The 23,322-nt window shown below is 54.8% G+C and overlaps 4 protein-coding genes and 1 long non-coding RNA gene across 12 annotated transcripts; 2 read left to right on the top strand and 3 right to left on the bottom strand.

Annotated features, from left to right (window-relative positions):
- The first annotated feature begins 136 nt into the window (after positions 1-136).
- Positions 137-5,188, top strand: SHARPIN (SHANK associated RH domain interactor). 5 transcript variants are annotated; one of them, XM_053558344.1, is made up of 9 exons: positions 515-712; positions 1,265-1,439; positions 3,613-3,750; positions 3,829-3,970; positions 4,046-4,154; positions 4,234-4,387; positions 4,463-4,578; positions 4,674-4,802; positions 4,902-5,050. In XM_053558344.1, the coding sequence occupies exons 1-8, from the start codon at positions 515-517 to the stop codon at positions 4,761-4,763; spliced, it is 1,122 nt and encodes a 373-aa protein (XP_053414319.1). In that variant the 3' UTR covers positions 4,764-4,802; positions 4,902-5,050. The 5 variants fall into 5 exon arrangements, 3 of the variants coding, with proteins under 3 accessions (XP_053414320.1, XP_053414321.1, XP_053414319.1); XR_008373754.1 differs by lacking the exon at positions 4,902-5,050 and having other exon boundaries at positions 137-712; positions 4,053-4,154; XM_053558345.1 differs by lacking the exon at positions 4,463-4,578 and having other exon boundaries at positions 137-712; positions 4,053-4,154; positions 4,902-5,188.
- A 1,002-nt stretch (positions 5,189-6,190) lies between these two features.
- Positions 6,191-8,626, bottom strand: LOC128563174 (cytochrome c1, heme protein, mitochondrial). Of its 2 annotated transcripts, none has more exons than XM_053558349.1 (7): positions 8,359-8,626; positions 7,557-7,753; positions 7,349-7,475; positions 7,115-7,272; positions 6,864-7,024; positions 6,578-6,678; positions 6,191-6,484 (listed from the first exon to the last, which is right to left on the bottom strand). In XM_053558349.1, the coding sequence occupies exons 1-7, from the start codon at positions 8,485-8,487 to the stop codon at positions 6,380-6,382; spliced, it is 978 nt and encodes a 325-aa protein (XP_053414324.1). In that variant the 5' UTR covers positions 8,488-8,626; the 3' UTR covers positions 6,191-6,379. The 2 variants fall into 2 exon arrangements, with proteins under 2 accessions (XP_053414324.1, XP_053414325.1); XM_053558350.1 differs by having other exon boundaries at positions 7,557-8,172; positions 8,359-8,496.
- A 690-nt stretch (positions 8,627-9,316) lies between these two features.
- Positions 9,317-18,618, bottom strand: GPAA1 (glycosylphosphatidylinositol anchor attachment 1). Of its 3 annotated transcripts, none has more exons than XM_053558316.1 (13): positions 18,441-18,618; positions 17,948-18,127; positions 17,751-17,862; positions 17,376-17,523; positions 17,194-17,295; positions 16,898-17,094; positions 16,630-16,826; positions 16,365-16,518; positions 16,121-16,213; positions 15,786-15,976; positions 15,527-15,697; positions 15,089-15,376; positions 9,317-9,886 (listed from the first exon to the last, which is right to left on the bottom strand). In XM_053558316.1, the coding sequence occupies exons 1-12, from the start codon at positions 18,512-18,514 to the stop codon at positions 15,133-15,135; spliced, it is 1,863 nt and encodes a 620-aa protein (XP_053414291.1). In that variant the 5' UTR covers positions 18,515-18,618; the 3' UTR covers positions 9,317-9,886; positions 15,089-15,132. The 3 variants fall into 3 exon arrangements, with proteins under 3 accessions (XP_053414291.1, XP_053414290.1, XP_053414289.1); XM_053558315.1 differs by lacking the exon at positions 9,317-9,886 and adding an exon at positions 13,141-13,297; XM_053558314.1 differs by lacking the exon at positions 9,317-9,886 and having other exon boundaries at positions 15,038-15,376.
- On the top strand, positions 18,595-20,508 carry LOC128563180 (uncharacterized). The gene is made up of 3 exons (XR_008373755.1): positions 18,595-18,920; positions 19,562-19,631; positions 20,463-20,508. It is a non-coding gene; the product is annotated as an uncharacterized LOC128563180 (long non-coding RNA).
- EXOSC4 (exosome component 4) lies at positions 19,979-21,898 on the bottom strand. The gene is made up of 3 exons (XM_053558356.1): positions 21,634-21,898; positions 20,487-20,693; positions 19,979-20,388 (listed from the first exon to the last, which is right to left on the bottom strand). Exons 1-3 carry the CDS (start codon positions 21,802-21,804, stop codon positions 20,029-20,031), a joined length of 738 nt encoding a protein of 245 aa, XP_053414331.1. The 5' UTR covers positions 21,805-21,898; the 3' UTR covers positions 19,979-20,028.
- Between the last annotated feature and the right edge of the window lie 1,424 nt (positions 21,899-23,322).

The raw sequence follows: 23,322 nt of genomic DNA, 5'->3' as shown, positions 1-23,322 counted from the left end.
TTCGTACGAGCCCGCCTTCCCCCGGCGCTCACTGGTCGCAACTTGGCGGGCTCCACCCCCTTGGGGGATCGGCCCGGTTCCCAGGGAGGCGCGGCAGGCCCTGCTCGCGGTGTGGGCGTGGCGGAGTTCGCTGGGCGCTGTGGGTAGTTACCTGCACCGCTGCAGCCTCTGCCCGCTTGAATCTCTTGGGGCGATGATGCTGTGCCGGTCCTCCAGCTGTGGCCTGTGCTTCGGTCCCTGATCCTTTGCTCCGGAGGTCCAGCTCACATGTGACCTCCTCGGCGCCCTGCTCGGGCCCGTTACACGTCGCCCGCCTCTGGCCTCGCCCATTCCTGGGCAAAGCGAACGAGTCAGGCTTGGCGGGTGCGCGGCGCTCGGTCCTGCCCTGAGCCCTAACGCTCTGGTTGTGCCCGGAACCCGAGGCTCGCAACTGCGGTTTCCGGCTGGCGGAGCCGCTCAGAGGCCCGGTCCGACGGAAGCCGGCTCGGAGGGTCGGGACCTGGTCGGACCTGAGATGGCACCGCCCGCGGGCGGGGCGGCGGCTGTGTCAGTCTCGGGCTCCACCGCAGTGCTCTTGGCTGTGAACGCCGCGGTGAGGCCGCTGGGCGCCGGACCGGACGTCGAGGTGCAGCTACGGAGGCTGCAGCTGAGCGCAGACCCACAGCACCCGGGGCACTTCCGGCTGGAGTTGTTGGGCACCGGCCCTGGGACGGTGAGTCGGCTCGGCCCAGGCGGGGCGCGGAGCCTGAGGCCAGTCTCTTCTGCTTGCCGGCTGGGTGCGCTTGAGCACTCATTTTTCTTATGTTTTCTTATCTGTAGAAAAGGGGGTATTGGCGGCGCCTGTGGCTCAGTGAGTAGGGCGCCGGCCCCATATGCCGAGGGTGGCGGGTTCAAACCCAGCCCCGGCCAAACTGCAACAAAAAAGTAGCCGGGCGTTGTGGCGGGCGCCTGTAGTCCCAGCTGCTCGGGAGGCTGAGGCAAGAGAATCGCGTAAGCCCAAGAGTTAGAGGTTGCTGTGAGCCGTGTGACGCCACGGCAGTCTACCCGAGGGCGGTACAGTGAGACTCTGTCTCTACAAAAAAAAAAAAGAAAAGAAAAGAAAAGGGGGTATTGCCGGTAACTACTTAACAGGACTATTGTGAGGATTTGATAGTAGGTTGTGAAGGGCTCAGGACCGTGTACATGGCCTATATATGCTACCTAATTGTATTCCTTTGTTCATCACGTGTAATGGGAGGCTCCGAACCCGCACTCTCCCCATCAGGTCAGTTTGGAGTGGCCCTTGGAGTCCATCTCCTACACCATCCGGGGCCCTAACCAGCATGAGCTGCAGCCTCCACCAGGAGGGCCTGGAACCTTCAGTCTGCACTTTCTCAACCCTCAGGAAGCTCAGCGGTGGGCAGCGCTAGTCCGAAGTGCCACCGTGGAGGGACAGAATGGTCAGTGCTCTGGAGTGGAGACTCATCTGGAGTAGTCCTAGCACCCCAATGGCAAAACTGGGCCCACCCTCCCACTGCTGTGGGCCTAAGAAGGTTCTCAGGAGGCAGAAAGTGGAGGAAGGGTAGAGAGGGTGGAACCTGGAACACCAGATAAGCTGGAGAGGCAGAGTGAGCAGGCCTCAGGCCCCGTGTGGAGGCAGATTATCTACAGAACAATGGGAGCAGATCCAATGGGAGAATGACAGCCTCACACGAGTATTTGCTGCTGAAGACTGAGACTTCTGCAGTCACATAGGTTGGTGCCCAATAGGGCTGGAGAGAAGGATGTTTCCAGAGAGCCTTAGAAGACGGTGTTAGCTGGGTCTCTTGGCTGTTTTATTTTTTGGAGATAAAGTCTCACCTTGTTGCCCTTGGTAGAGTGCCATGTGTCATAGCTCACATCAACTTCAAACTCTTGGGCTCAAGGATTCTCTTGCCTCAGCCTCCAGAGTAGCTGGGACTACAGGGGCGGCCACAATGCCGGGCTATTTTTAGAGACAAGGGTCTTGCTCTTCCTCAGGCTGGTCTTCAACCTGTGAGCTCAAGCAGTCCACCCATCTTGGCCTCCCAGAGTGCTAGGATTATAGGCATGAGCCACCTGGCTGGGTCTCATAGCTGTTTAAATGGAAGAGTTCAAAGTTAAGCCTGAGAAAGATGGTGAGACCAGATAGTGCAGGGCTCCCAGACAGAGGGCTTGTTTGAGAGGTGATGGGGGTGGTTGGGTTCTCACACACATGATTTGGAGGTGGGGCTCTGGAGAAGTAGGAGAGGTCAACCAGGGTCACCAGGTTAGAGAAGCAAGAAGATGGTCCAGCAGGGAGAGGAAAGACAGCTCACAAACTGAGATAGGGGAAGAGCTGCCAGTGGGGTAGGAAGACTGTGATGTAGAAGAGGCCTGGGCAGCTCAGTGTTTAGAAAGAGAAAAGGGTCTGGGCGCAGTGGCTCATGTCTGTAATCCTAACACTCTGGGAGGCTGAGGCGGGTGGATTGCTTGAGCTCACAAGTTTGAGACCAGCCTGAGCAAAAGCAAGCCTTCGTCCCTACTAAAATAGAAAAACTGAGGCAAGGGGATTGCTGGAGCCTAAGAGTTGGAGGTTGCTGTGAGCTGACGCCACAGGACTCTACCCAGGGTGACAGCTTGAGACTCTTTGTCTCAGAAAAAAAAAAATAGGGGCTCATTTCATTCATTCCCTGAGTATGTCTGTTCAGCACCTGCTCTGTACTAGACATTTCTTAGCACAACAAAACCTCAAATCCCTTTTCTCTTTAAGCTTGCATTTTTAGAGAGGGGGCAACATACAAAGTACAGTAAATTTCTGTTAAATGGAAGCATGAAGGGAGGGCTGCTATTTAAAATAGGGTAACAGAGAACCTCATGGAGAATGGGACCCATGAGTGAAATTTTAATGTTCTGGCATGAACCATGTGGCCGAGGGACCAGCAAACAAAATCCATGAGGCAAGTGTGCGCAGGGGCAGGGAATTTTGAGATTGGTGGAGCCAATGCCAGGCACGGTGCTGGGTGCTTGGAGGGCCCTGCTTATTTTAGTGGACAGTTCAGAATACCAAGGGCCTGGGGGTATCATAGGAGCTATGTCAGTATTATGTGGGGACTCTCCATTTCAATGGCCAGAGCCTCAAGTGGGAGGTAAGAAGGAAGACAGCAATGTGCCCAGTTTTATAAAGATGCCCAAGGAAGGCAGTCCAATTGTATTTTGAGCAATGGGGGAGCTAGGATGGGAAGTGGTCCCCTGACTATAGGACCCTGCCCAAGGGCTTGCTGTTGGTTCTGCTGTGAGTCCTAGGGGGCATTTGTGGTTGGCAAAAAGGGTTAGCAGAGGTGGCCTGGCCTCTGTGGAGGAAGACAAGTGGGATCAAGCAGCAGAAAGGTTCAGAAGGACTCTAGTCCTAAGGACAAGCCAAGAGCAACTCCAGCACCAACTGGAGTCTGGCAGGATCTTCTGAGGGGTTTGCAAGGGCTGAGGCTGGGAGGGGAAGGTGTGGCTTGAAGTATGGTCTAAGGCAGGGCCTTGGTGAGGACCCAGTTGAGGGAGAAGGCAAAAGTCCTGGAGGGAACCTTAAGGCTAAGAGGCCTGGGTGAAGGCTGCTAGCCCACTTCACATCTTCCCTTCTAGGCAGTGGCAGCTCAACCCCAGCCCTGGGCCCAGAAACATGCCCTGTTTCCCTGTCCAGTCCCCCTGGAACTCCCACACTCAAGGTCCCCCAACCTGAGGCTGATCTTCCCCAGACCCCTGGGGACTTGATGGAGAAAGGTAAGGGCAGACAGGTTGGAAGGTTAGGGGAGGTGGGCAGTGCCCAGCTGTAACAGCTGTCCTTCCTTTTCTCTGTAGAAGAGTTGGCAGGGCGCCTGGCCCAGGCCATTGCAGATGGGGATGAGAAGGGGGCAGCCCAAGCTGCAGCTATCCTGGCCCAGAATCATGCAACCCTCAGTGTCCAGCTCCAGGAAGCCTGCTTCCCACCTGGTCCCATCAGGTGAGGCCTGGGACTTCTTCCTCACCTTGCCCTCCCAGGTTCCCTGCCCATCCCATCACCCACATTTTACCCCAGGCTACAGGTCACACTTGAAGACGCTGCGTCTGCTGCATCTTCCTCGTCTTCTGCCCATGTTGCACTGCAAGTCTACCCCCACTGCACCATTGCAGCCCTCCAGGAGCAGGTGAGCACATGACTTAGGGAGCCCTGCTGGAGTTAGGGGGCCCTGGGTGAAACTGCCTGCTGTAATGCTTTGGTCCCAGGTGTTCTCTGAGTTCGGTTTCCCACCAGCCGTGCAGCGCTGGATCATTGGGCAGTGCCTGTGTGTGCCTGAGCGCAGCCTTGCCTCCTATGGGGTCTGGCAAGATGGGGACCATGCTTTCCTCTACTTACTTTCAGCCCCTCGAGAAGCCCCAGGTCAGTCCTTGATGGGTAGGGTGAGGGAGGTGGGGTACAACCTGACACAGCCCTGAGTTCCACCCCTTGCTACAGGATACAGCCCTCAGCGTCCCCAGGAGGACAGGAAACTAGGACATTTGTTTCCCCCATCAATGGGGCTGCCCCAAGCCCCCCAACCAGCCACCTCCAGCCTCCCCAGCCCCCTTCAGGTGGGCAAAGGACTGAGTAGGGCAGGGGGTGGGCAAGGTCTGGGTAGCTGTAGGGATGAGACAGCACGAAAGTAGCAACTGTCTCATTTCCTCAGCCTGGCTGGCCCTGCCCTTCGTGCACCTTCATTAACACCCCAAGCCGCCCTGGCTGTGAGATGTGTAGCACCCAAAGGCCCTGCTCTTGAGAACTCCTTCCAGCAGCTTCCACCTAGCAGCCAGCAAAGGTACCAGAAGTAGAGGAGGGGGTGGGGCAGGCAGACCAAGCAGAAATGACTCTGTCTTTACCAACAGATTACAGGGAGGGCACTGATTTTCCTTCACAGGCCTGAGATCTAAGCCTACTTCTGAACTTCCTCAGGACAACCTCTGCTGATTGCTTACCGAGGACAAAGCCACCAAGGCTGGGGAAAAGGGCCACCAGCTGGAATCATTAAAAGACACTTAAGAACCAAGAACCAGTGAGCGTCCCTTTCACCGTGTCTGTGCAGACCTGCCCCAGCCCAACAAGGGCTATAGAAATGGGTGAGCAGGCAAAGCTAAAGAATGGACTTGAGGGCTGAGGCTGGTGGCCTGAGCTCACGGGATGGTACTCTACCAAAGGTGATGAAATGAGACTCTGTCTCAGGAAAAAAAAAAAGAATGGACTTTAGCTCCGGGTCCCACTGGTCAGAGGAACATGGCACTGGGATCTCTTCCCAGAGGCCTATAGAGGCCTCCCCGACTGTTGACCACTGGCTCCTGAAACTGTTATTCTATACATTGAGCCAATCCTTTGAGCCCTCAGTGCTACCCTCATTTCCTGCTACCCTCCACTCTGGTCCTGTAGGCCCGCATCCTTCCACTGCCTTCAGCTCTGTTGCCACTGCCTTTCTCTCAGTTCTAGACTCTGCCCCGTATCTCCTTCTATTCTTCTAGCCAGGATGACAATGGAAACGCTATTTTCCTTCCCTTAGATACAAGGCATGTTCGGGGCTAGGACTCCTATAATAGGGCCTAGTGTTACTGCTGAGGTCATGTCTCCATGATCCTGCTGTCAGTGTTACCCTCCCCTCACCTGCTGTAAGCGTAGTTACTGCCAGCTATCTAGCCTGGACCTACCACCCAGCTGTCCTGTAAATGCAAGGAGGTGCCATTCTATCACGAATACCCTACCTGACATTTCCCCCATCACGTGCCCCTCTTTAATGGACAGCACCTCCAGCTGTCCAGCTAACACACCAGGGGGACATTCCAGGTACTCTCTGTGTCCCTAATCCTTAAAGTGCCTGGGAGCCACCCTCTCTTCTGAGCCCAAAACAGCTTTTGCTCAAAGACCAGACCTTTCTTTTGTTGAAGTGCTACTGAGGCTCCTTACTGCTACCAGGATGGCTGAGTGGCTCAATATTAACACATGGCTGCTAATCCCAGAGGGTCCCTGGAGCACGTCCAGCCAGGGGAGGCCCTTTTCACCTGTGCCCAGACGCCCCACCCTGTTGAGTGCTGCCTCCTCCTCTAACATCCTCTTCTCTGCTCTCTGTCCCTGTACCAGTTAGTGCACGAGCATCCTGGGAGCTCTGAGGACAAGGGTCTTGGGACTAGAGTTCCCTACAAATCCGTACTCTTTTCACATGTGTATGTTGAGAAACTTTAATTTATTCCCATGGTGGGGAAGGAGGATCTGGACTTAGAGCCCGGCCTCCTGCCCCTTCCCCTCTTGTCTCAGATGAAGAGGGCCTCAGCTGAGTGGCCAGCTGAGGCCTGAACTGGCCCAGGATGCTTGAGGGCCTGTTCAGGCAGGATGACAAGCAGACATTGGACAGGGTCACTTGGGTGGTCGATATGCCAGCTTCCGACTCTTCAGTACTGACCACTTATGCCGCTTCATGGCGTAGACCAGGGGCAGCAGCAAGCCCATCATCATCAACATCTGGGGATAAGTCAGGCTTAGAGATGGGAGGCAGGAGGGACCCTTCTAGCACTTCTCTTAACACGCACTTTGGCCCCTGCCCAACCCTTTCACCTTGAGCCCCATGCGTTTGCGATGGTCATGTTCTGGCTCAGATGCCCAGCGCAGGAAGGTGCACACATCTTTGGCTACCTGGGACATGGTAGCTGGGGTACCTGGCACAACAAGGAGTAGGAGTAAAGACTGGCCCCTGCCAAGGCTTCTCCCTACCCACCCCCCAAACAGGACTGTGAAAGAGCCCCAAAACCTCAGAAGTGCAGATAACACCCTAGGCAAGAAGGGGGTGGGGCTTCTTGGGCCCAGGAACAAAGGGGAAGCATCCCAGAGAAGAGCCTCTCACCATCATCAAACTCCAAGACATCAGTGTAGATGGGAGGGGCCATACCAATGGCCTGTCCAGGGAAGTAGGGGTTAAAATAGAGACCTTCTCGTAGTGACACCCCGGTAGGTGGCTCACAGTAGCCCGTAAGTAGGGAGAAGACATAGTCCTCACCACCATGCCTAAGACCAGATCCATGGCAGAAGTCAGCCCCTGGCACAAGTCAGACCTTTCCCTGTTTTCCAGCACCACCCTGTGGGCAGCCCATGTACCTAGCTCTAACAATGTAGCTGAGGTCAGGGGGCAATGCTCCATTGTTAGCAGCTCGGGCAGCCTCAGGGTTGGGGTACGGTTTGGGAAAGTAGTCAGACAGCTTCCCTGGACGCATGAACATCTCTCCATCCTCATTGGGGCCGTCCTGAACCTCCACCTGCCACCAATAGGCTCATCACACCTCTGCAGCAGGAGCCCCTAACCCTGAGTCCTCCACACCCCAGGCCCCACACCTCCTCAGCCAGCGCCTTAGCTTCCTCCTCCGTGTAGCACACGCCCACCAGGTGGCGGTAAGCCACGTAGTCCATGCTGTGGCAAGAGGAGCACACCTGCTTGTATACCTGGAAACCCCTCCGGATGCTAAAGAGAGAGAAAGAGTTAGGGGCATCCAAAAAGCCACTCCACCCACTCCACTCCGAAATTCCTCCACCTAGTGCATACCTGGTGTGGTCCAAGGAAGACAGGAGGCCACGGTGGGACCAGGGATAGCTGGGGGGGTGCAGCTCCAAGTCACTGGCATTCACAGCAGAATGCAGAGCCATGGCCAGCCCCGCACCCCCTGCCGCCAGCATGCCCAGCGCTGACAGCATCACCTTCCGACCGCGGGAAAGGCCAGACCTCGACGACAAGGATACTGCCTGCAAGATCTCTGCTCAGCGCCTGCCAGGATACCACCCAGCCCTACCTGGGGATCTGCCTTTCAGCGCCCATCTCTCCACCCAGCACCAACCATCTCCTGCAGAATGCCCAAAGCACAGCTGCCCTACTATCCACCCCAGCCCTCTCGCTGTAGACCCCTAGACCGTGATTCGGCTCTGAGAAGGGAGTGAGGAGTGTTCTTGGATTCTACGTCGGGGTCAGGCCGAATTGGCCAAAAGGTGCGGGAGGTCAAGGTCACAGCAGCTGGCTGAGGTCAGGTTGGGGTCACTTCAGGACGCGGGCCAGTCTGGACAACCGGCGGCCAAAGCCGTCCTGGGCGCGTTCTCCGGGAAAAGCCCGCAGCCCCGACACAGCAGCAAAACCACCCCACCGTCTCCCACGCAGTGGACAAGGCGTCCTGCGGTTCGGAGGAATGGACCCCTGGTTCAGCTCCCCAGGGTCCAAGGTCAGCAGGCAGCGGGGACGAGCGCCGGGTGGCCGAGACCGCGTCCCCGCTGCCCAGTCCCATGCCCGGAGCCTCCCCGCCATGACCTTCACGGGGCCGCGGGGCTGCGCGGAGGCCGTAGCCCGGGCCAGCACTCACCTGAGGAGTCCGCAGCGGGAGCTGCCCGGGCCGCGCGCCGCACAGCAGACCCCGGGCACACGCGCCCGGGGGCCCCGAGCCCCGCGGGCCCAGCACCGCCCTGCCGAACGAAGCCGCTGCCGCCGCCATCTTGGCCCTCTTCGGCGCGGCGCCGCTCCCGTCGGCCCCTGGGGCTCCACGCGAACTCAAGCCTCGCGACAAGCAGAGAAAGCGGGGAGAAGTGGGCCTGCCGGGCCCTGTCAGTCAGGTCCCGGGCCCCGCCTCACTGCACGAGTTCCGAAGTAGCGGAAACTGATGGTTGGGCGGGGCCCCATCGCGTCTCCCTGTTTCCGTGACCACCGGTTTCCCTCCCAGCTACTGCGACGGCCTACAGACCTGCGGAACGAAAGGGCGACTCTCCGGACAGCCCGGAGGGGAGCTCGCGGGGGTCTTGTGGCCGCTGCCAGGCCACAGGCAGGGCCCGGCTCCGGGCGGGGCGGGCTATGTGGGCAGGCGGGGAGCCTGCTGCGCTGGGTTTGGGCCCTGCGCTCAACGTCATCTATTGAACAAGGACTTGTTAAGCACAGATTATGCTCAGACACAGGTGGAGAAGCCACGAGCGGGATAGCCAAAGTTCAAGAAACTACTGTTGGTCATCAGCAAAAAGAGGCCTCTGAAAACCGTGAGCCTCCAACCCAGCAAAAATTGTCAAGAGTCAACTCTCTGGGAACTACAGAAATTAATCAAAGGCTCTCAGCATCCCCAGGAGTGTCTAAGAAAACTGATGAATATCAGAACAGTGACGTTTGTGGTGTTTTAACTTTCCCTGGTCCAACTTTGCTCCCCAGCTCAGCGGGAATCTTGGAAATAACAGCTTAGGTTCCTGGCGCTGACAGCAGCAGAATACCCGCCTCCATATAACTAGTCTGGCATCTCTGGAAGATCTCACCTACAAGACCCACTCAGAGCTGACCCACTGCCAATCTCTTTTTCCTTGAGGCTGTTTGAGAAAGGCAACTGCAGGCAAGGGTCACAACTTCACAGCTGCCTGAGATGATAGGCAACAGTTGGGGCAAACAATACACTAAACAAAAAGCTTAAAAGGAACATTAAGGCAATGAAATGTTCACCGGGACTTTGAAAACCCAACATAATTCTGGGAATATAGATCACAGACATAAGAAGGGTTGTAGGTAAGGCTGGGGTGCTGGCTCAGGCCTGTGATCCTAGCACTCTGGGAGGCCCAGATGGATGAATTGTCTGAGCTTAGGAGTTTGAGACCTCTGTCTCAAAAAAAAATAAATTAGCTGGGTGGCGCTTGTGGCTCAGTGAGTAGGGCGCCGGCCCCATATACCGAGGGAGGCAGGTTCAAAGCCGGCCTCGGCCAAACTGCAACCAAAAAATAGCCGGGCATTGTGGCGGGCGCTTGTAGTCCCAGCTGCTTGGGAGGCTGAGACGAGAGAATCGCGTAAGCCCAAGAGCTGGAGGTTGCTGTGAGCCGTGTGACGTCATGGCACTCTACCGAGGGCGGTAAAGTGAGACTCTGTTTCTACAAAAAAAAAAAAAAAAAAAAAAATTAGCCAAGCATAGTGGCTGGTTCCTGTAGTCCCAACTAATTGGGAGGAAGACACAAAAGGATCACTTGAGCCTACGAGTTTAAGGTTGTTGTGAGTTATGATGCCATGTCTACCAAGGGTGATGAAGATTCTGTCTCAAAAAAAAAAAAAAGGCTGTGGGTATACTCAGGAGACTTAAAAATCCTTATGCTGTCATCTCTGGCTGACCCTAATGCAAAAGGACTCATAAGGCTAACGCGGAGCAGCACACTCCCCGTTTTGGGGTGAGGGTGCTCCACCACGTCCACATGCACAGAGCCACTTGCAAAGACTGAGCTTTATTGGTTCCAGGACTCTGAAGAACTCTTGGCCTTGTTAGCTGAACAGTAAGGTAATCAGTGGAGATTTCAGTGGCCACATGTGGCAAAGAAAACAGATTTGACTACATTGATTCAGAAAAATCACTAAGCAAATGCAACCACCATAAGCAGTAGCAACAACAAAACTAGCAGAGTGGAGAAGGATCTGAGTTCCAGAATTTCCACATTATGTTTGTAGGGCCCCCAGTATACCAGTGGAAGGAGGGTTAACATACTGCTTCTGACTTCCTGTGGTAATATCCTTTAGGTTAAAAGCCTCTGCTTAGCTCTGCAAGAAGACCAGCTAATTATAAGAAAAATTTAGTTTAAACTCTAGAAGTGATAACCATCACTTTCTCACAAGTACTCCAGAGGAGATAAAGTATGTATACTAGTAACAATGCTATGTTAAAGATTTATTGTAACACTGTGACCTGACCTAGCCCTCATAAAAGAGTAAGTTTTACATCCTCCTCAGACCCTCAATGATGCTCAGATATGTGGTCCTTGGTTACCTCTTGCAATGACTCCCTGTTTCCCCTTTCCTTAACATAAGAAGAATCCTGAAGTTCACCTTAACTTAAGATGCTTCTTCAGGATGTTAGTCCACTATCTTCTGTTTGCAGGCTTTCCTTGCCCCAACACGTGTCTCAACTTACTGGCTGTCCTGTGGTAAGTGATAGGAGTCTGGACTCAGTTACACCAGTTTCCCCCACTTCTTTCCTGACTGAGAGAGTCTGACCCTTCTGTGTCTCAGTCAGCTGCACGCTTTCCCCTGTAGGACTGAACCCAAGCCAGACCTTGAACATTCCCAGGCACCGATTGTGCTGTTTAGGTTGTTGCTCAAAAACACTAAGTTAACCCTTTTTGTAAGCATATAGAAGTTAGACCCACCCTCATATAGATCCCTTCCCTTGACTCCTACATCATGACATCCTAGATAGAATACCCCTTTTCTCTATCTTAAGCTACTCTGTAGCTCTCTGTATGTTAAGTCCCCCTAGTATGTTGGACTGAGCACTCTGGTGTTTAGTGCTTCTTTGGCATTCAACTGGCCACATCTTGGGATGGTTTGGGGCACTTCCTTAAAGGAACTTCCCTGACACGGCTTTTGGGATCATTCCAGCTATGAGTTCAGCCAAAGAAACAAAGTTATACTTAAAATATACAGTTTTCAGGCTCGGAGCCTGTGGCTCAAGCGGCTAAGGCACCAGCCACATACACCTGAGCTGGCAGGTTCGAATCCAGCCCAGGCCCACCAAACAACAATGAAAAATTGCAACCAAAAAATAGCCGGGCATTGTGGCGGGTGCCTGTGATCCCAACTACTTGGGAGGCTGAGGCAAGAGAATCGCTTAAGCGCAGGAGTTGGAGGTTGCTGTGAGCTGTGACACCACAGCACTCTACCAATGGCAACAGTGAGGCTCTGTCTCAAACCAACAACAACGACAAAAAAACTGGAATTGCTCAACAATAAGAACTTTTGTGCATCAAAGTACATTATCAAAAACGCAAAAAGAGGGCGGTGCCTGTGGCTCAGTGAATAGGGCGCCAGCCCCATATGCCGAGGGTGGCGGGTTCAAACCCAGCCCCGGCCAAACTGCAACAAAAAAATAGCTGGGCGTTGTGGTGGGCGCCTGTAGTCCCAGCTGCTCGGGAGGCTGAGGCAAGAGAATCGCGTAAGCCCAAGAGTTAGAGGTTGCTGTGAGCTGTGATGCCACAGCACTCTACCCGAGGGCGGTACAGTGAGACTGTCTCTACAAAAAAAAAAAAAACAAAAAAACGCAAAAAGAACTCAAAACATTCTTAGTAAAGTATTTGCAAACCATGTCTTAAAAGCATCTAATATCCAGAATAAAAAACTCTTACAACTCGACATAAATAGCCCCCAAATAACAGTTCTCTAAACTATACACCAATTGCCAACAATCACATGAAAAAATGTTCATTAGTCATTAGTAAACTGTAAAACAAAACTGAGATAACGACTGTACATCCACTAGGGTGGCTAAAATCTACAAGACGCACAATAACAAGCATTGAAGAGAATGTGGAGTAATTGGAACCCCACTGCATTCCTTGTGAGAATGTCAAATGGTGCAGCTGCTTTGCAAAATAGTTTGGTAGTCCTTCAGAATTTTTGTTTTGTTTTGAGACAGGGTTTCACTTTGTCTCCCAGGCTGGAGTGCAGTGGCATCATCAATGCTCACTGCAGCCTCAAACCCATGGGCAAAGAGATCCTCTTGGCTCAGCCTCCCAGGTAGCTGGGACTACAGGTGAGTAGTACCACACCTGGCTAATTTTTCAACTTTCTGTAGAGATGAGGGTCTCAATATGTTGCCCAGTTTTGTCTTAAACTCCTAACTCCAAGTGATCTTCCTGCTTTGGCCTTTCAAAGTGATAAGATTATAGGTGTGAACCACTGTACCTGGGCTTTCACAGTGTTAAACACAGAGTTACCAACTGACCCAGTAATTCATCCCTAGGTATACACATGAGAAATGAAAACACGTCCACACAAAAACCTGTGCACAGGGCGGCACCTCTGGCTCAGTGGGTAGGGCACTGGCCCTATATACCGAGGGTGGTGGGTTTGAACCTGGCCCCGGCCAAACTGGAACAAAAAATAGCCGGGTGTTGTGGTGGGTGCCTGTAGTCCCAACTAGTCTGGAGGCTGAGGCAAGAGAATCACCTAAGCCCAGGAGTTGGAGGTTGCTGTGAGCTGTGACATCACAGCACTCTACTGGAGGTGACAGAATGAGACTGTTTCTAAAAAAAACAAAAACAAAAACAAAAAAACTTGTGCACATTTATAGCAGCATTATTCATAGTAGCCAAAAAGGAAACCCTAATGTTCTTCAATTGATGGATAGACAAAATGCAGTGAATCCACATGATGGAATATTATTCAGCCATAAAAAGAAAAAGCTCTGACTCAGGTTACAGCATGGATGAACCTTGAAAACACCATGCTAAGTGGAAGCAGCCAGGCACCAAGGAACACATGTTTGATTCTATCCATACGGAAGTCCAAAGTAGGTAAACCTACAAAGGCAGCAAGCATAAGAGATCAATAGTGACAAGGGATGGGAAGGGAGAGGAATGAGGACACTGACAACAGGCACAGGATTTCTTCTGGGGGCAACAAAAATGTTCAGGAGTTGGCCATACCAGCCTTGGAGACCAAGGGAAGGTGTTTGACTTTATTCTGGGTGGATCGGGAAGCCTCTGGAGTCTAGCACTCAGCCCGTTACAGAGCTCTGTGACTGCTGAGGGGGCACCAAGGAGATAGCTGTGGCCTGGAAGCAGCAGAGCAGCCCTGGGAGGGGCCACAAACAAGTCTCCCCTGCCTGACTTCACCAGGGAGAGCCCTGCACAATGCCCACTTGGGAAGGACACCTAGGAGCTCTAAGAAGTGAGGGCTGAAGGTCTCTGCCCAGCCTCAGAGAAAGTGACCAGAGGTTCCAACCCTGGGGATAAGTGGGCTGAAGACAGGCAAGTTAATGACAAGGCTGTTTGTCACAGTGGGGTCCCCAGATCCTCCTTTTCTCACTAAGCCCTGACAATACCGGCCACAGGGAACATATTCCACCCCCACCCGCCAAAGTTGTGCTTCCCTTAGAGAGGCCCCAGAGGGAAATCCTCTAGGTCAGCGCTTCTCAACCTTCTAATTGCCAGATTGCCACCCACAGGTTGACCCGCAGATTGCTCTAGGTGCTAACCCTGGGGATAGTCAACAAGCCACCCTGCTGCCAGAGCTCCCACTGAAAGATAAGCCCCACTACAGAGGCAGTAAAGCCAAAGGGGTGGGGCATGGGGGAGGGCACCCTCCTCAGGACTTCTCAGAGCACAAACTATTCAGGAACACTGTACTGACTGAAAGGAACAGGTTCTCTGAGATGATTCTAGTAACATTCCTTGGTTTATCCAGGCAGAGCAGTTCTGACTCCCTTTCTGACAATGAGGCACCTGTCTTCAGCTGTGGCACTGTCTCTCACATGGCCCTGCTATTGCCAAAAAGCTTCCCTTTGCTTTTTTCTCTCTTCCAGAATGGACACAGGTCTTCCCAGTTTCTTTCAGGGGTCTTGGCACAAAACCCTGCTGCTCTCTGTCCCAGCCTGTTGGTGCCCACACCAACCACCACCGGGGCTCTTGTTTTCTATGGCTGCCAGCTAGACTCTGCCCTGCCCCTCACGAGCGCTTTGCCTGGACCAGCTCAACTTCAAGGAAGCTGGGCAAGTTGCTCTTTTCTGCTCCATCCAAGCCCACACCAAGGTTGTAGCCTTGGCTGGCCTCTATGCCCTGCACTCTCGGCACCTGGCTTCAGGGTTCTAGCCCCTTGACCTTTTCGGCCCTAGCAGTAAAGACGGTGTTGTGTGGTTTCTTAACACTTCAGCTCCCATCAGGCTCCAGTCCCTAGCCATGGTGTTTTTTTCTTTCTGGCACAGCACCAGGCAGCAGTGTGCAGAGCCATTTGAGCAGCACCTCCAGGGCTAAGATGCGTGCTCAAAGCCAGGTAGGGTCTGCATTTGCCCCTTCACAGAGCCCAAGGTCTGGGGCCACTTCCATGTCTACCCAAAGCTTTCCTCCCAGGCTGATGCAGCAGGGCTCCCACCCCTTACCAGCAAGCAATACTCTGGCTGACAGAGGAACTATCCAATAATTAGACCAGAGCAATCCCTTCCGAGGAAGAGACATGAGAGAGTGCTAAGCTCTGCAGGCAAAGGCCTCTTGCTCTACATCCTGGGGCCCCACACAGACAGTGGGCCAGGAGCCCAAACAACAGCTGAAAAGATTTACTTGTTTATTTCCCAGGAAGGAGGCAGAATAGGGTACCTGGGGAGTCACTGTTTTAACCTGCATGCCCCAGCAGGCAGACCTTACTTCCAGAAGAGCACATTCCAAAAGAGCAGCCAGCAAGGATAGAGGCCCAGGGCCAACAGTGGAAAGAGCAGGGCACCATAGGTGTGATGATCCAGCACACCCTGGGCCAGGGCTGACAGGAAGAGCTGCCAACCCTCAGCCAGGGACACAGGTACCTCCTGCAGCTCCCGCCACAGGAACAGGCTGCCCAAGAGTGTGGCTGCTGGGCTTGTCAGTACCAGCAGGGCAGCATAGAGGGGCCTGGGTGGAAGAGCAACATCAGTCAGGATCAGCAGGGCAGCCTCTGTGGTGGAGGCATGGACACCAAGTGAGGTAGAAGGGGTGTCGAATGAGGCAGATTCTGTGTAAGGGGCACAGGTGCTGGGGAAGTAGGGGCTGACTAGCACATACCGGGGCCCATGAGGCTCTGTGAGTACAGCAGCAGGTACCATGGTGGCAGCCAGCAGGAAGCCCAGTGAAAAGTTGGTAAGAGCGATGCAGCCCAGCTGTAGTGCTAGGTAAATCAGGGCCACCAGCTTCAGTGCCATCCAGCCTCTGTCTGGAGCCTGCGTGCTCACCACCCTGCAAGGCAAGGGACTCACAGGCAACCCAGGGGCTGCATGTATGTCCAGGAGATCCCTACTCCCATTTGCCCAGCCCGGACTCTCACCGGTGGGTATTATGAGGAAGGGCCAGGCCAGCCACGTAAATTGCCAGCAGTGTTAGCACCACAGCCTCAGACTCAGCCACTGGGAAGTGCTGGGTGGCCACGTGTTGGCACAGCACTGGCAGGACGTAGAGGGCCAGTCCCATGGCCTGAGAGACCAGCAGGGGTGCCACAAGTGCAGACAGCCCCACACCCTGCAGGGTATACAGACACTTGGACAAAGGCCCTGGGGCCAGGGGATTCCCCTCTAGGACCCTCACCACCAGCCCACCAGCTGAGGCTAAGCACCATTCAGGACCCTAGAATCCCACCCCAACAACACAAAGGGCCACTATCACCTGTCCTGGGGGGAGGGGCACACTAGGTCCAGGCCCTCCCCCAGCCTCAAGACCCACTCCAGCCTCATGTAGTTGCATCCACAGTTCCAAAGCGTGGCCCAGTCAAGGACCCCAACAATAGGTAAGATGGGATCTTCTCGGATGGTATCACCCCAACTCCCCCACTCTCAGAGTATGATGGAGGACTCTTCCCAACCTAGAAGGGACCCAAGACTAATCACAAGTAGATAGCCAAGGAGGATATCTTCAGACCCAGGACCAGGAGCAAGAAGCCAGCAGCGGGCATGTAGAGGCCGATGGAGACGAAGCGGGATAGAGCAGGGAGTAGGTAGAGGAAGAAGGACTGGTGCAGGCGCTCCAGGAGGTGGTTGAGCTTCCGGAACATGCCCTCCAAAGTCCTGTTGGGTGTGGGTGGGGGTCACAGCTGACCAGATGCCTCAGGTCAATTCCAATCTCCCAGCAATGAATGTTGACATGAGTATAGAAAGAGAAGAGCAGAGGCCACTTACTTGCCCACGGCCACAAGGTCATACTTGTACTGGCGGAAGCTATTTATGCCACGCAAGGTTAGAGCCTCCACACGGTAACGCAGGAAGAGGCCATGGGGGCCATGGGGGCGGCCAGAGGCTTGCCGCAGAACCATGAGCAGCAGTGTTTGCAGGCCCTGCAGAGGCCCATCCAGCGATGTCCAGTCCTGGGGCTGCAGCTTTAGATGTTGGGAGAGGATCAGATAACGTCACCCATACAGACCCGTGCCCCTCAGGCAGGCAGTCCCACCTTGCCCTGCAACGTGCACAGCAAACCCCCTTTTTGGCAGAAGGTCTGGAAGAGGTTGAGCAGGTCAAGGTTGGGCAACTGCCCGTTGAGACCCTCCACAGCCACATCTAGGCTGGTGACCACATCACTGCTCAGCTCCAGGGCCATGGCAGCCTGAATAGCCCCAGCCCGGCCCTGCAGGGGAGATGACTGCATGCCTGTAAAGGAAGTAAAACACCAATGGTAGGAGTTTTACTTCCTTTACAGTGAGGACAGTGACCCTGAGAGAGGAACAAGGGCAGGACATGAGCACTTACCACTGACATTGACATCGTGGTAGGCTTCAAGCCAAGCCTCAGTGCCCAGAAGGTCATGTTCTGTCACTAGGAAGATGATATCTTTGGCCCAGTAAATCTGCCCTGCAGACCAGAAGCAGAGTGAGCAGGGCCTGGGATCCTGGCCAAACCCTCCTCAGCCAGCAGCCCCTGAGCCTCCTTACCCCGGAAGTGGGCAGCCAGTGCAAGCAGCAGCCCCACAGCCTGGTTGTTGGCAGAGTCCAAGCCACAGGGCACAGTGAGCACGAGGGACTCGGTGCTGGCAGCACGGGGGGCTCGCAGGATGCCGTACACGTTGGTGCCTGACACCATCTGCAGGTAGTATTGGTGGGAGGGAGCCTCAGCAAAATCCTACAATGTAGGGCTGGTATCCGCACCCCCATCCCCATTTTCCTGGCACTACGACACCAGGGAGTTCCCTGGCCCCAGATCATCCCCCTTACTGAACTTCCTGGCTCAATACCCTCCAACATGATTCCAACCCAGACCACTCCTCCAAGGAGCTTTTTGGCCCCAAATACACCCCCCACTTCCAATACATAGCGCTCATGCGTTTCATCTGGGAAAGGCAGTTTCCGGGAGAAATTCTGCGTGTAGACCTCCAGCCCAACTGACTGCATCGTCCGCTCCAACCAGGCCACTGGCAGAGCCCTGGAGGCACAAGGAGAGCTTCTGAGCAGAGCTCCCTGGCCTTGGCCACTATTGCTTCCCCCATACCCACTGCTCCGCCGCTCACCCCGACTTCCTGCGGTGGACTGCGAAGTCCCGAGCAAAGTTTCGGGCGCGGTCTCCACCTGCAAACTGCTCCTCCACCATAGTGGAGCCCATGGCATTCTCCGACATGTAAGTGCGCTGGGTCAGCGGCGGGAAAGCCAGAGCAGAGAACCAAGCGATGCCCGCCACGTAGCTCAGTACGCTATGAGAGAAAAGAGGGAGGGCACCCGGGGCGTCAGAGGGAAGAGGGTCGCCGGCCGGTGGCCCCAACCCTGCACCAGGGGTCGACCGGGCGTGTCTGACAGGTTTAGACCCCAGAGTCCGAGCAGCGGGACGCCGGATGGAGGAGCTGAGCCGCAGGCCCAGCTCGCACTGGATCGATGCCGGCGGTGGGAGTGGGGCAGGCGGACGCGGGCAGCTGGAGGGCCCCGGCCCTGCGAGTGCAGTACCCGCGTGCCGGGCCGCAGCTCGAGCCCGAGACCCTCGGGGCCCCGCCCCCACGGGCTCCGCCTCACCAGAGCGGCGCGTTGAGGCGCAGCACCAGGCGGGCGAGCGCGCGCCGGCGCACCGGGTCCGACAGGAGGCCCATAGCGGCCTCGGGAACCCTCTCCCGCCGCCAGCGACGGGACGTTCCCGTCAGACCGGGGGCCAGCGCCTGCCCGCACTTCCGGTCCCAGAGACCCTTGCGCCGGCGCGCACGCCCGGAGCGGCGCTGGCTGGGCGTGGCGCAGGTGGGCGGTGCTGGAGCTCCTGACAGGCTTGGGGACTGGGTTTACGAGTCCGCCGGGAGCACCTCCGTGGGGGTCGGGCTAGCCACGTACAGTTTCAGAGGGAGGCAGGTAGGTAGGTGACCCCACAGCCAGACAAGCAGAGCAGTAAAGGCTCGGGGGCAGCCAGAAAGCGCCAGCTGCGAGTCTGGAAGAGTCAGAGGTGATGGGCATGTGGGTGAATGCAGGTGATCGGAGTGCGGATGCCAGGCGACACTGAATGAGCAGGTGAGAAGTAAAGGGCCTTCCGTGAAGTAAGAGGCTCAGAATCACTATTATGGGTGTCATCCACCGAAAATCACAATGAGTGTCCAAGTGGAGTCACTGTGTGAGCCTAGCATGAAGGTTATCAAGATCAGAAGATGATGCCTCAGCGCCCGTAGCACGGTGGTTATGGCTCCGGCCTTATACACTGAGGCTGGTGGGTTGGAATAGGGCCCGAGCCAGCTAAACAACAGGGCACCTGTAGTCCCCAGCTACTTGGGAGGCTGAGGCAAGAGAATCGCTTAAGAGTTTGAGGTTGCTGTGAGTGTGACACCACGACACTACCGAGGGCGACATCGTGAGACTCTGTCTCAAAAAAGAAAAAAAAAAACCCAGAAGATGACTTCCTGCAAGATACTGATGATACTGGCCAAAACAGGCAGCAGTGGAGCTGGGGTGTGTGCAGTAGAAAGTGGGGAGCATAGTGCCCTTGTCCAAGCCAGGCAGCCCCTGGATTTGGGCTGCAGGAGATGGTGGTTAGGGTTCAGGCAGGTGTGAAGGCAGGAAGTGGATGAATAGGGTGCAGTGGTGGGTCAGGGGGTTAGGGTCAGAGTCAGAGGTGAGGAAAGACTCCAAGTGAAAACAGGTGTCTATAATACTTTTAGAGCCCAAGGTGAGTGGCAGAAAGGGCCAAGGAGCTCCAAACTATAGAAGATGGCTGCTTACATCTCTATGGTGAGTACCAATAGCCAACCAAGTTCTCCCTCAGGCCCCTTTATGTGCTGGGGTGAGCATAACAGACTCCTCAGTCTGACTTTTGCCAGGCCCTACCTCACTGCTCAGTGGCCTTGAGCCCTTCCTGGCACATGCTGCTCTTTCCAGCCCGGGACTTGCCCCACTCCAAACCCTTACTCTGCCTTCCTCTTCAGAGTTTGAATCCTGAGGCTACAAAGAGGCATGTTGTTTATGTCGGGGGTGGGAGGAGTGACTCCTGGTCCTCCTGAGGAGTTAGCACCAGCAGTCTCTGTAGGGTTCTGTGCTGTTCTTGAAGTGCTGGCGGGAGATCAAAGCACACTGAGAAGTGTATGAGCATTAAAGCAGGGCTTTATTCTGGACATGGTAGCATGGACACTCAGTCCCCCAGCAAGATAGAGGCCTCATGCACATGCTGCCGGACCACACGGTCCAACAGGATGTGCACATCTCGGGCTGCCTGGGCAGCAGCCTCTAGCACCCTCTCTAGGTGGTCCTCATGCAACCGGGCATCCATCTCAAGCAGTGCAATTTGGCCTGAGGCTGGTAACAGGGCCAGGGCTAGCTGGGGGCCGCCAGCTGCTTCTTCCACATGGCTGAGGTCTGCCAAGGCTGTGCCATCCACAAAACCAGCTGAGCATGCGCACACAAAGTCTCTCATGGGTATCCCAGCATCCAGCACTGCCAGCGTGGCTGCATTTACACAAGCCGCATAGGTTCCACCATCTGCCTGCAGCACCTGCAGGAACCCCAACTTGGGCTTCAGTCCATCAGACTGCCACCCCCACCTTCTATCATACCCTTTCCTCCCAGGGTTGAGAGCTGCAGACGGCTCACCTGCACATAGATATCAATCTGGGAGCGTGGGTGCAACTGTGTGAGGATTGCTGCCTCGAAGGTCTGGCGTAGCTGCAGGCCCATCTCACAGGATTTACGGTCTCCATGTGGCCGCCGCTTGCGCTCACCCGTGCTGAAGGTTGCTGTACTATACTGACAGTTCACCAGGGCCCTGTCGGGCAGGGCTCGAGCCCTGGAGCCCCGGATCTGGAGAAGGAAGGACACATGAGCCAGGTACACTCCTCCCAGCTCACACTCCCCACTCCTTTGTGGCTCAGCACTCATTTCTCCTCTCCCTCCACTTCCAATGTCCCAGCAACACTACAAAACAGAGCTGAGGGAGAGCCGCTTGCCGACCACCTATGGCATGCAATTTTAACTGGCTTCCTTAGGCTCATTCTTGCCCATTCCCTCCCAACCCATGTTTGCAAATTTCATGTCTGATTCTTACCTGCCCACATACATCCTATTGACCTTCCAAAGGCTTCCCGTTAAGTGTGAAATAAAATCCCAGATCCTTTCCCTGATCTACAGTGACATGAGCCCTCACCTCCCCCAGAGATCTTAAACCCTATTTGGAATTCTCCCTGACTCCCTACTAGTGCCTTTCATGTTTCAGGAGAGATCCTAAGGCATTCGCCTTCCTGGATCTCTCAGCTTGGAAAAACAGGGGCCCCATGCTTATGTCCTACGCAGACATTTTTCCAGTGTCTGTGCCAGCCAGGCACTGTTACGGCGCTGGAAACAGCAGTAAAACCAGGTGGTTTTATTTAAAGTCCTTATCCTCGGAGAGCTTATGTTGGGGGTGCAGATAGGGATGACAAAGGTGAAAGAGATTAAGCAAAATTGACGTTTGAAGTGGCAGGTACAGAAAGGCAAGGAAGTGTTTATACTAGGAAGGATTTACTGCGTAGAGAATGTGGACTGGGGAGGTGTCATACGCAGGGACAGGGACTGATAAAAAAAGGGACCACAGCGCCATACGCTGTAAAGACCGTGGCGTTTACACTGAGAGAGATGTGGCACCGAGCAGCTGCTACGTAAACGCTGAGCCGTCGCCTCCGAGCCTCAGCTCAATCCGGCAGCCCCGCTGCGCGATTCCACCTTCCGGCCCTGCCAGTCCCTAGACTCACGCACGGCCACTCGCCTCGTGCGGCCCGTAAACCACTGCCAGCGCCTTGGTGTTGCCCTGCTCGATGTAGGCCGAGCCGTCAGCCTGCGCGAACACTCCCATGCGCGCCTGGATCTTGCGCAGCTCCCCGGCGCGCCGCCCGTCCACTCGGTAGCCCTGATCGGACAGGAGTTCCAGTCCCGCCATGTCGCCCTACGGTCAGCCCCGCTCCCAGCCTCACAGAGAACTACAGCTACCAGCTGCCCGGGCTTTCCAGCCATCGGGAATTCCGCGATCCGTCTCCACTTCCGGCGCGCAGAATAATCGCGACTTCCGGAGGTCCGTCGCACTTCCAGCCCCCGGGTACCCACGGTCGAATTCCTTGTCCCAAAAGCCTGGTGGTCTTCGTGCCCCTTGGGTCTACTGAGTGTAGCCCAGGGTCGCTGCGAGGCAGGTCCTGCTGGAGGGAACGTGCAGACCTTGTCTGTGTCCTTCAGCGGCCACACATTTTCTGTTCTCTCGTTTTCGTACCGTTTCATTTTTACAGTTGTCCTTTGAAAAAATGTCTGAAATACAGGACAAAAGATATCTAATAGGAATAAATTTATTAAAAGTATTTAAAAACTGGGCGGCGCCTGTGGTTCAGTGAGTAGGGCGCCGGCCCCATATGCCGAGGGTGGCGGGTTCAAACCCAGCCCCGGCCAAACTGCAACCAAAAAAAAAAAAAAAAATAGCCGGACGTTGTGGCGGGCGCCTGTGGTCCCAGCTGCTCGGGAGGCCGAGGCAGGAGAATCGCGTAAGCTCAAGAATTAGAGGGTTGCTGTGAGCCGTGTGACGCCACGGCACTCTACCCGAGGGCGGTACAGTGAGACTCTGTCTCTACCAAAAAAAAAAAAAAAAACTAAAAAGGATTAGACATGATTTATAGTTACTTACATATGATATTCTTTTCTCTTTTTTTTTTTTTTTTTAGGTTTTTGGCCGGTGCTGGTTTTGAACCCGCCGCCTCTGGCATATGGGACCGGCGCCCTACTCCTTGAGCCACAGGCGCCACCATGATATTCTTTTAAAGCAGTCTTAACTTTTGAAGGTGTTGCAGGAATCTAGGCCCAGTGGTGAGAAAGCAGAGAGAAAGAGTCACCCACACACCCGTGATGGAAGAGGAAGAGGTTTTATTTCAACCGCGGAGCTGTGGCAGACTAGAATCCAAAATGGCGGAGCTCCTGGTCAGCTCCGTCCTTGTAGTTTTATTGGGCTCACGAGTAGATGGAAAAAGGAATTACTGTATTACCCCTCGTTGGAGGTGTCAAATCACGTGCAGGGTTTACAGAGGGGGAAGCAAGCAGCAAGCAGTTTCAAGGACCCAGAAAGCTTAAGTTTTACAAATTCTTAAGAGCTGGGTCACTGGCCTGGCACGGTGGCTGTTGCCTGTAACCCTAGCCCTCTGGGAGGCCAGGCGGGGGGATTGCCCAGAGCTCACAGGTTTAAGACAGCTTGAGCCAGAGTGAGACCTTGTCTCTAAAAAATAGCTTGGTGTTGTGGCGGGCGCCTGTAGTCCCAGTTACTCTGGAGGCTGAGACAAGAGAATCCACTAAGCCCAAGAGTTGGAGGTTACTGTGAGCTATGTTGCTCACTCCATGGAGGGTGACAAAGTGAAACTCTATCTCAGAAACAAACAAAACCCTAGGTTACTATGGAGAGGACCTTGCAGATATGGAGAGGACC

Source organism: Nycticebus coucang, chromosome 13 (genome assembly GCF_027406575.1).
Source record: "Nycticebus coucang isolate mNycCou1 chromosome 13, mNycCou1.pri, whole genome shotgun sequence".
NCBI classification, from domain to species: Eukaryota; Metazoa; Chordata; class Mammalia; order Primates; family Lorisidae; genus Nycticebus; species Nycticebus coucang.
This window is presented reverse-complemented; position numbering and strand designations above follow the sequence as displayed.